Source organism: Neopsephotus bourkii, unplaced genomic scaffold (genome assembly GCF_033783945.1).
Source record: "Neopsephotus bourkii isolate Nb327-2 ecotype Australia unplaced genomic scaffold, CSIRO-AGI_Nbou_v1 NB_196, whole genome shotgun sequence".
Lineage (NCBI taxonomy): Eukaryota > Metazoa > Chordata > Aves > Psittaciformes > Psittacidae > Neopsephotus > Neopsephotus bourkii.
This window is the reverse complement of record NW_026900709.1, coordinates 11,492,905-11,504,596: the sequence shown is the minus strand read 5'-3', so window position 1 is coordinate 11,504,596 and position 11,692 is coordinate 11,492,905. Positions and strand designations below refer to the sequence as shown.

Sequence of the window (11,692 nt, the reverse complement as noted above, 5' to 3'; positions counted from 1 at the left end):
GAGGCTGCTGTTGCTGCCACCATGTTCGCCGAAGCGCTGCCTCGATCCTGCGACACCTTCGTGGCGCTGCCGCCCGCCGCGGCGGGGGCCCGCGTAGTCTTCGGGAAGAACTCGGACCGGCCGGCGGATGAGGTGCAGGAGGTCGTGCACTTCCCGGCCGCCGCGCACCCGCCTGGCGCCGCGCTGGAGGTGAGGGAGCGGGGGATGGCGAGCCCTTCCGGAAAAACCCACCCTTTAGTCCTGTTTTCTGTGTATTTTTAGCCCGCGGTTTGGTGGATTAACTAAGGGGAGATGTGCACCAAAGCGATATTACGTGCTCTGACTTCTTGCAGTGCACTTACATCACCATCGAGCAAGTGGAGAAGACCTGCGCCGTGGTCCTGAGCCGGCCCGCCTGGCTCTGGGGGGCTGAAATGGGCGCCAACGAGCACGGCGTGTGCATCGGGAACGAAGCGGTGTGGGGCAGAGAGGAGGTGGGCGATGAGGAAGCTCTCCTCGGCATGGACCTCGTAAGGTTTGCACGGGCTATTCTGGTAAATGGCACCCGACTCAGAACTTAGTTTTGAAACGTCTGGCTTGAGTTGTATGGGGATATACGTGCGTTCACTGTCAGAAGACATGTCTGCCTGCTGTTCTAGAGCCGTGGTTAAAAGTTAAGTATTTCTTGGCACAGGCATTAGATCTCTGCCAGGAGCTCGGAGCCCATGAGAGGTATTAGACACAAGGGCAGAATAGGTCAAGGAAATCATCAAATGTTTTTTCTCTCTACAACATTGATACTAAACTGAAACAAGACATTTAACAAGACCGCAGCTGGACCTCAGCATCTAGTGTGAGGGCCTTTTGCTAGGGTGTCTACTCATTTCCTGTTTCCCTCCTCTTTCACACACGTATTTTTAAGTTTCAGTCATAGCTACACATCTCCACATAAATAATGCAGCTTCTTGTGCCTGTCTTACAGCGTGCCAGTGTAAGCCCATTAACCTACAGCAGACTGTCAGTCCCATACCTGCACTGGTATTACAGACATTTCCTGTCCTAGGCCCACTGTCTCCCTGCTTTTCTCTGTTTCCATTTGATTGTTTTCCCCATGTCAAGGACAGAGAGGACCTACTTCAAACCCTTGAAGTGACTTGCTCCTTTCTCTTACCGGAGCATACAAGCATCAGGTGCATATAGAAATAGCATTCCAAGTCAATTTGAATACTTAGACTGTATAGTTTTATGTGAAGTTTATATTTCCCAAGATAACATCTTCCTTTTGTTTTAGGCTTGGACTTGAGAGAGCAGACACAGCTGAAAAGGCTCTTTCTGTCATAGTCGATTTGCTAGAAAAATATGGACAGGGAGGAAACTGTATGGAGAGCCACATGGCATTTACATACTATAACAGCTTTCTGATAGCTGACAGAAAGGAAGCATGGGTGCTGGAGACATCAGGAAAATACTGGGCAGCAGAAAAAGTAGAAGGTATGGATGATGATTTTCGTTTTAAACATTTCAAATGCAATGACAATTAGCAGCTCTCCACTTTTCATGTCATTAAGGCATCATATGTATGTGTGCCTGTAAACAACAGAAGTTGCTTCCTAGGTCATCAGTGTGCAGTGGCTAGGCCTTTCACAGAGGAGCTGAGTCACAGGGGGCCTTTTCAGAATCAGAGGACCAGTTCTGCACTTGGAAAACAGAGGGCAAGCAAGAGGGTCACAGCATGAAAGTGACAGCATGATGTGTGGGCCTAAGGATGTTGGCAATCAATGACAATTTCATTTGATGGCAGGGCAGCGCTGACAGGATTAATGCATGAGGCCCTCAAGTGTCTTTCTTCCAGCCGACTTAAGAGGACAAGATTTGGAGGTCTTAAGAGGAAGAACATAAGGATAAGAATAATCAGGGCACAACCTGAAGTATGATGTTGGAACTAGAAGCAAGTCAGAACTGAGTGCCAGTGGAATTTCAATTGGAAGGATATATGTATAGCCAGGGAGAGAGGGCCAAAAATAAAACCACAGGACTCTCAGATCTTGTAGAAAACTCTTCAATGCATAATTTACTTCAGTAAGCTAATTGTAAACAAAATGCCAATAAAAAAATTCAGTGTGTTAGAATGATTCTTTCCTTACCTTACAAACAGGAGGTGTACGAAATATTTCCAACCAGCTCTCTATCACAACCAAGATTGACAGAGAACACCCAGGACTGAGGGAATACGCCAAAAGCAAGGGCTGGTGGGATGGGGTAAAGGAATTTGATTTCGCTGCCACATATTCTTATGTAAATACTGCCAGAATGACCACATCCAGAGGACGATATTGTGAAGGCTATAAACTTCTGAACAAACACAAAGGTACCATTTATATATATATATTTTAAGATATGCAAAGCATTTAGTGAGCCATATTAATTTAAATCATAAATTATTAGCTATCTAATGTGGGCAGTCATTCATGTGATTTGGTGAACCTGAACTTACTAGAATAACTTTTTGGCAGAAGGAGAAACACTGAAGTCTTCTATCCATTGCCAGTTTGTTGGTGAGGCAAAATAAAACAAGGGTCAAGTATCAAACACACAGTTACACTAGCAACACTGAGAGGACACATTCTGACCATACCACTAAACACTCTGTGAGATCTGCTTTGAAACATTTTGCTATGTGTTACTACTAAACTTATGAAGAAAAAGAAAAAAAGGCAACCCCAAAAGAGAGGCTAAAACAGATTCCCAGTAGTTTGCAGCCACAAACAGAACCTTATGAACAGCTTCAATCTGATACCATTCATAGAGGCCTAAGAGAGCAGCGCAGCATTCAGATACATAACTTGCATTTCTTTTTTGAGATTGGTTTTAAACCTTTGTAGTTTCACAGTAACCACTACTCTAACCTTGTGCAGTCTGACAAAACACCCGGAGAGCAGAACAAAATGTTTTTCTGTCTACACAGGTGCTCCTAATCACTAACTTATTCACTTATTTTTCAGACCTCTATAGAAAAAAAAGCTGTTGCTTCTCTTCCAACGGCATGCACCCGGCAGGTTTTTGCTGTGTCTGTATTCACTGCTCATTTGAAGTAATTAATCTGAACCCAAATTACATTGTGCCCCTGTGTTTTGTTTATTTATTTGGCTGAGCTCTGCCAGACCAGGTTTAGCATTTAGTTAATGCATCAGAATGAATCACCTTTTGCTGTCCTGCCTTAGTGATCATGTAAATCCTGCATTCATTTTGGGAATTGCAGGTTCTGAATACTGAAAGCGTTTTCATAATACCTGTGTTTACTTGTATTATAAAAATGCTGAGATTCTATCAGCGTTTTCATTCTAAATCCCCATTTTCAGGCATTTAACTGAGCCATTTTAAAAATCACACTGGGTGTTCTGGTTATCAGCCTTGTATGGTTTCAGTTTGTTTAGATTTATTTTAAATAGGTGCCCTAACTAAAAGCTATTTGGTTTACAGCATCAGTAAAATCACTGGTTTGTTAATGTATCCTTCACAGCTTTTTCACTCAGTGGCATTACATTTTTTCCAAGCTGCCTACCATGTGAAGACCATTTTAGATAAACATTATTTCTATTTCAAAAAAGCAGGGAATGTATTTCAGAAATACGAAATAATAAAGATGTCTAGTGGAAAATATGCAATACCTTCTTTCCTGATGGACAAGTTGTCAACTGGTAGTTCACAAACTCATTGTTTCTTCTTTTGATATCCTTAATTCATCTAGCTTGCTGATTGCTTGAATTCTTTGACTTTCCCAGGCTACTGTGGGAATACTTAAGAGCGTTTCCTCGCTGAAATGTAGTGCTGCATGCCTGTCCACAGCCAATTGAATTGTGTATAAAAAAATAACACTAGAGAAATCTGACTCAGCAGCAGAATCATTATTTTAAGAGAAAACAGCAAGGCAGTTAAAAAGTATTTATGCAGGGAGAACTTCACTGAGGGCAACACTTAAAGATGAGATGGTAGATGATGCCTTCAAAGAAAATAAAATTGCATGAATTGCTGTTTTCTGCCATAAGCATACCCTCAGCTGATACACCAGAAAACTACTGCAAGTGCTGCCTGTTACAGTATTGGATTGTTTGGTGATACTGTGCTGGTATTTAAGCTTCAGTGTATGTTATACGCAATCAGCATTATCATTTGAATGCTAGATGCAGAGGCATATGTGGAAAAGGGTTTGTGTCACCCAGGAAGAATTTAAAGAGACATTTGGCAGTATACCTCACATACATAGTTGATTAAGACTTCTTTACAAATGGATGTACTATTGTAGTTTCTGAGTATAGAATATATTACTCCAGTGCATCCTTTCTATTGTCAACTTAAAGCTTAAGTGCTTTGAAGGTCAGATAACGGAGAATAAATAATAAGAAAAAAAAAGTGACAGTCTTGGTGTTATCATTTGCAAAGTTACACACAAAATCTGTGCACAGTTGTTACTTTTACATTTCTAAAGCAACATAGTGGCATTAACTGTGTACAAATACTAATAACCATTATAATGATTTATCTTCCATGCTGTGCTCAGAAATTTCAGCCTTTAATTCAAGCTGCTAATTTTCAACCAAAAAGTTACTGTTTGAATGACCATTTGCTAGCCATATGTATTTTATCTTTCTGGGAAGCATCATGTGTTGTTGTCTTCCCCCTTCTTTAAGTCATAAATGTTACAGCTCATTATCACCTATTCCTTGAAATAAATACTTTGGGGAAAACAACAACATTTCAAAGTGTATTACATATTAAGGTATGCTGTTGAAAAGATTATTTTTTTGTGCCAACACGGACAAGCTAAAATTAGTATTACCTACTAAAGGAAAAAGCAGCCAGTTGTAAAAAACATGCCATTTAGTTGGTATTATAAGTAGCAGTGTGTGTAAATAATTGTATTGTATCTTTAATAGGATCTATCACTTCTGAAATAATGATGGAAATTCTTCGTGACAAAGAGAGTGGCATTAATATGGAAGGTGGATTTATGACAACTGGAAGCATGGTGTCTGTATTGCCTCAGCAGCCTAATCTGCCATGCATTCACTTCTTTACTGGAACTCCAGATCCTGCAAGGTGATGTGGCAGCAAGTAATTAGGATAAAATTCACAAATATCTAAACTAAGAAGTGATGCAGTTTTTCTAATTATATTCTTTTTTAGTTCTGTGTTGTCCTCCCCCCAAAAAAGCACAATCAAAAAGTAGGAGGAACACGATGTACATTATACTATATACCAACCTATTTAACGAAACACTGCTACGTCACCAACTTAAACATCAGGAGATAATCTTTTTTAAAAAGACATTTCTTAAAAGAAGGAATTAGAAGAATGGGGAAAATACAGCAATTTACCCACTCAACAATTTTATAAAAACTATCAGTAAAAGATCTCTGTTCTGTTTTCTCTTTCTAGGTCTGTTTTCAAGCCTTTCATTTTTGTGCCCAATGTTACTCAGTTGCTGAAAACCAGCTCCCCTAATTTTGGCCAAGATGATCCAGTTAAGAAGCAACCACGTTTTCAGACTAAGCCAGATCGAAGACATGAGCTCTATAAAAAACATGAAAGTGCTGCTGTAGTTATGGAAACTATGGAGGTACATTGATTAAATTAGATTTCAATGAAAGCAGGTGGTTTATATAAGCTCACATTTTGTTAATGTGTTACCATATAATGCCCTTTGATGGATTGTGAAGAACATTGTAGTGTATCAGAAGCAGCCCGTGGTGTTGGCATCTGGCAGGCATATGTTTCAAACACTAAAAACTGCAACTAGCGTTTTGCGGTACTCCTAGGCCTAGCCATAGATAGATATCCGTAATGCTCATCTTGCAAAGCAGCAGGCCACACATACTCCTTCACTAGTTAGATAATGGGGAAAATACTTGAGCACCCACAGGCAAATGCACAACTCCTGGTAAGGGCCCTGGTCTCAGGCAGTAAGGAGGGCATGCCTTTTATCGTTGCTTGGTATGGACAAGAAAGGAAACAGGATCAGAAAGGTCAAGGGACACAAAGGTGAAGCAGGGATGTAGTTGATTGCCTTAACAGTAGGATATCTCCTATTTATAGATACATGTTCTAAAAAATAAGGCACATGCCCACTTACGTTTTAGTAGCATAAATACCTAGAGCTTTAGTTTTGTTCATTTTCAGTCCATCAGACAAGGATGTAGGCAGATGTAGATACTACATATCAGGAAAGATACCTAAGGAAACCTGTCATAGTGCTAATATTTCTGCCAACGCAAACTTGTACCCCAGCAACTATTAAGAGGTTAAAATAGGGACAGTAGAACAGAATTTTGTTAGGGTGAACACTACATGCTCTGTATAGCTTTTATTGAAATACGGACATTTCTTTCTGCAGGGCAAAGGTAAAGAGATGCTGAAAGATATACAGGAGTTGGAGAAACAGAAGATAAATGAAATGGAATCAATCCTGCAAAATGGATGTCTCGACACTAGCCAAGCAGTTAACCTTTTTTCACAGTGTGTAGAAGAAGAACTCAAAATATATAGCTAAAACTACTATTTGAATGTGATAAAATTCAGCTTTATGATGAACTTTTCTAAAGAAGTGGCTATATAGATTACATCCTATTTTCAATATGCCAATTAGTATGGACAGTTCTAAAGATGTGCATTCATATTCAGGCCAAAGAGCTTTTGGTTGTATGAAGCAATGCTGAAAAGGTTCTTAAGAGCTAGGCAGTGGCTTTGTGTGTACGTGGCATAAAGCTGTCAGCAGAGATTGATTTTGCCAAGAAACAGCTGAAGTTAGACTGTAATAGCTTGATTAAATTGCGGGACAACCCTGTCTGCGGATGAAGAACAACTCAGATTTGGAGAACTCAGTTCTAGTGTACACACATGTAGCTTTTATAGTCAAGATAATCATAGCATAATTTCATATTGCCAGAATTAAAACGGCCATGCTGAAGGACTTTCTAAAATATAGAAGCTATTATATACAGGTACGTAGCAAATAAAAAACAGACTAGGGAGAATGCAGGCTCCCTCAGGAAGCTCTCGGGAGAGCTAGCAACACAGGATTTGGAGAAGGCTGAAGTTCTGAATGACTTCTTTGCCTCGGTCTTCTCTAGCAAAGGCTCTGACCGCACCACCCAAGTCTTGGAAGGCAGATGCAGGGACTGTGAGAATGAAGACCTTGGGTCTACTGTAGGAGAGGAACTGGTTCGAGGCCATCTTAAAAATCTGAACGTGCACAAGTCCATGGGTCCTGATGAAACCCATCCGTGGGTCCTGAAGGAGCTGGCAAATGAAGTTGTTAAGCCGCTGGCCATCATATCTGAAAAATCATGGCAGTCAGGTGAAGTTCCCGACAACTGGAAAAAGGGAAATATAACCCCCATTTTCAAGAAGGGGAAAATGGATGACCCGGAGAATTACAGACCAGTCAGTCTCACCTCTGTGCCTGGCAAAATCTTGGAGCAGATTCTCCTGGAAGGCATGCTAAGGCACATGAAAATCAACAGGGTGCTTGGTGACGGCCAGCATGGCTTCACTAAGGGGAAATCCTGCCTGACCAATGTGGTGGCCTTCTATGATGGGGCTACAGAACTGATGGACAGGGGTAGAGCAGTTGATGCCATCTACCTGGACTTGTGCAAAGCGTTCGACGCTGTCCCACATGACATCCTTGTCTCTAAATTGGAGAGACATCAGTTTGATGGATGGGCCACTCGGTGGATAAAGAACTGGCTGGATGGCAACACACAAAGAGTTGTGGTCAATGGCTCAATGTCCGGCTGGAGACCAGTAACGAGTGGTGTCCCTCAGGGATCGGTGTTGGGACCGGTCTTGTTTAACATCTTTGTCACTGGCATGGACAGTGGGATTGAGTGCGCCCTCAGCAAGTTTGCCGATGACACCAAGCTGTGTGGTTCGGTTGATACGCTGGAGGGAAGGAATGCCATCCAGAGGGACCTCAACACACTTGTGAGGTGGGCTGATGCCATCCTCATGAAGTTTAACCATGCCAAGTGCAAGGTCCTACACCTGGGTCGGAGCAACAGCTACAGGCTGGGCAGAGAAGAGATTCAGAGCAGCCCTGCGGAGAAGGACTTGGGGGTGCTGGTCGATGAGAAAATGAACATGAGCCGGCTTCAGTGTGCGCTTGCAGCCCAGAAAGCCAACCGTATCCTGGGCTGCATCAAAAGGAGTGTGACCAGCAGGTCAAAGGAGGTGATCCTGCCCCTTTGCTCTCATGAGACCTCACCTGGAGTACTGTGTGCAGTTCTGGTGTCCTCAACATAAAAAGGACATGGATCTGTTGGAACAAGTCCAGAGGAGGGCCATGAGAATGATCAGGGGACTGGAGCACCTCCCATATGAAGATAGGCTGAGACAGTTGGGGCTGTTCAGCCTGGAGAAGAGAAGGCTGCGTGGAGACCTCATAGCAGCCTTCCAGTATCTGAAAGGGGGCTATAGGGGTGCTGGGGAGGGACTCTTCATTAGGGACTGCAGTGATAGGACAAGGGGTAATGGGTTAAAACTTAACAGGGGAGGTTTAGATTGGATATAAGGAGGAAATTCTTTCCTGTTAGGGTGGTGAGGCACTGGAATAGGTTGCCCAGAGAGGTGGTGAATGCTTCATCCCTGGCAGTGTTCAAGGCCAGGCTGGATGAGGCCTTGGGTGATATGGTTTAGTGTGAGGTGTTCCTGCCCATGGCAGGGGGGTTGGAACTTGATCTTAAGGTCCTTTCCAACCCTAACTATTCTGTGATTCTATGATTCTATTACTTGCACTGAATAAAAATGATATGCAAAGTTAAGTAAGATTGATATTCAGATGATTGAGAAAACCATTCTAAGGAACGTTTCATATATGAACCTTCTGTTCCTTCAGTGCAAAATGAGGTTAAGAGTTCAAGGTATATTAGAATGAAATCACAGTTACAATTTTAGCACGATTTGTTGTGAAATCTGATTACATGGAATTCAGTGATGCAAGCACTCTGCAAGTTACCACACAATTTTCACTTCCCTTATTTTCCCCACCCTTATACTGAAAAATAAACTTAGATACAATGTGATCATTGTCAAATTAATTCTGCAATACACTTTATAGCATCATGTGGGAGTTTTTTAATGTTTCCTGAATTGTCACTTTTTAAAATCAGATAAATAGAAAGGAAGAGGCTGGGGTACAAAAGTATATACATGTACTCAGTGGGACACTTACACTTTTACTTCATGTAATGCCTTTTAACCATGACTTATCTTGCCAAAAGTACTAGACTACAAAGTTCATTTAATGAAGCTTTTTTGCCCTGCCAGGAACTCATTCCTCCCTGATCCTGCTTAAGAGTATTGGTAAACAGGTGACACTAATTTTACTGTCTCTGGCAAGAGACAAACTGAGCAAACAACAAAGAAGATTCTGGCTTTATTGTCTGATCAAGCAGGAGAAAAATTATGACTGGAAGAAAAAAGGCCAAAACAAAACCTCAAAACCTAGTACTTCTGCAAACCTTCAGAAGAGAACATGTAGAGTGAAATGGAGCATTAGAGCTGCAGTAACAGTATGTGACACGACACAGCAGACCACAGAAAGACCATTCTTCAATGTTTTTTCTAGATTTAGTCAGTTTCTAGAGTCATTCCAGACGCTAAAAATGGGGCTACACACATGCATAATTTTGAAAACTGTTCTATCTTCCCCTGGTAAAAAAAGTAAGTATAGGCAAACAAAATAATATATAGACAATGAAATTTGGAGAATGAGTAAGAAAATTAAGAACTTGGCAGAATTTGTTCTTCCTGAGGCTACAACAAAAGCAGAAGTTAATTTGGGATACCGTGTTCAGAGCCACAGCAAGAAACTAATGGGTCAGGAAAGGTTCTTGTACTTGTTCTAGCGATCCTGTGTACCGAGTGGCAGTAGCAAGTAAAATAGAGTAGGAGGTAAGACACAAGGTAAGCCCGAGTTCACTTTGACCCCTTTTGTTGCCAACAAAATTTCTTAGAAGTTCAGTAGTACAGTGGATATTTATGAAGTGCATGGTATATTTAATCAAATTTTGCTGTATTTACCTGTTTTCCTCATGGATGTCTATATCTGACAATCGTGTATCTTTTTCCTATTTTTCATCATCCACACTATGTCTTTCATGACTTCAAAGCATAAATAAATACCAGGTAAAACTGCTGGAAATCAATATATGAGTCAAGCTTACAGGTAGCATAGCAAAACAAGAGAAACAGTCTTATGCTGATGAAATGAAAATAGTGAAGTTACACAGGAATGAAAGTAGTGAAGGTGGTGGAAAAAGCTTTTAAGTGAACTTTTTGTCCACTTAATCATGGGGTGGTAATTTACCAGGTTAAGCATATTGGTCTGGTTGTAATATAGGCAGATACACTCCAACTGTTTCTCTACTTTCTGTGCTGTTTTTTTTTTTATTGGCTGGTCTACAGGATACAAAGCAAAACCAATGTGATGTGTGGTGACAGATCAGGTGATGGCCAACAGAGTACAGAATATTTTGGTACCTTTTTTCCAGGGACTTCATCCTCCTAGGACACATGCAGTGTAAAAACAGAAAATGATAATGAGATCAGGAAGAAAAAATACCCCCCCCAACAACCATACACCAAAAAAAAAAAAATAATTCAGAATGTCCTCTAGAGGGCAATCTTTGCATGTATTTCATCCAGGAATACTGTTATGGCTTATTTTAACAGGTCTAGTGATATATGAAGCATCTAAAATATCCCGTACTAACATTGCTACCTAGAAAACTAAAAATTTCATATCTACCCCTGTCCATTATCATAATTATTAGACTAGTGCTAGAAAAAAAGATCCAGTGTTTCACTGGGGGCTCCTCTGGGCTTATTTGTTCAGTGGTGTTTTCATGGAACATCAGTTTAATAAACTTATACCAAATTAATCCACCTTCAAAATAAAAGAATCATTGCACCACTGACCATATCTTCAAAGCAAAGTTATTTCTAATCACCAAAATTTCACATGTCAGTAGATCAGCTGTTAACATACATCAAATTGTCAACTATTTTAAAGTTTGCCAGTGCTCCTTGGTAAAAGCAAATATTTATCAGATAAAAGTTAGTTAATTTTCTAAAACCATTCCAAGTCTCTTCATAGCTACAAGAATTACCCAATGATTTAGAAGCAGATTATAATATCACATATTTCATTCCTAGTTTCTTTAGTTATTGGACTACAGGGTATGATGCCAGCAGTCACAATGTTGTAACAATCTAACAGAAATTGGTGTCAGTTGTTAATTAAAGATGTAACAAGGAGCTTTCTCTAAGCAGATATTTTGAGCACACACTTAAACCAGACATGTTCAAATCTAGGGAACAGCATAGCTGTTGTAAGTAATGAGGGAAGGGCAGGACTTTATGATGAAAATGAGAAAGATGAGTGCAAGAACAATGACTATGCACAGGACCATAAAACTTACCCAAGATCAACTTCTTCAGCATTTGAAGAGCAAACAAAACCCCATACATTTGGTAAGTAGATGATATTTGGTAAGTAGGTTATAATGTGAAATGTTGATAAAGATCCACTTAGGCTGCTAGATGAAAACCAGTATCTTTGTGTAAGCACCCATTAACAAGCCACGTGTCTATTTAAAAAGCATCAAGGATGGGTATAAGAAATACCAAATTTGAAACCCAAGAGCCACTTAAG

General features: G+C 40.7%; 1 protein-coding gene across 1 annotated transcript; it reads left to right on the top strand.

Moving 5' to 3' along the window:
- The first annotated feature begins 1 nt into the window (after position 1).
- Positions 2-6,531, top strand: SCRN3 (secernin 3). Its single transcript, XM_061380096.1, has 7 exons — positions 2-189; positions 333-514; positions 1,271-1,470; positions 2,135-2,347; positions 4,914-5,076; positions 5,416-5,596; positions 6,371-6,531. Exons 1-7 carry the CDS (start codon positions 22-24, stop codon positions 6,524-6,526), a joined length of 1,263 nt encoding a protein of 420 aa, XP_061236080.1. The 5' UTR covers positions 2-21; the 3' UTR covers positions 6,527-6,531.
- Positions 6,532-11,692: the final 5,161 nt, after the last annotated feature.

Coding starts and splice junctions, on each gene's coding strand:
- SCRN3 (XM_061380096.1), top strand. CDS start 22: ATGTTCGCCGAAGCGCTGCCTCGATCCTGCGACACCTTCGTGGCGCTG. Junction 2,348..4,913: donor ACTTCTGAACAAACACAAAG/GTACCATTTATA, acceptor TATCTTTAATAG/GATCTATCACTTCTGAAATA. Junction 5,077..5,415: donor GGAACTCCAGATCCTGCAAG/GTGATGTGGCAG, acceptor TTCTCTTTCTAG/GTCTGTTTTCAAGCCTTTCA.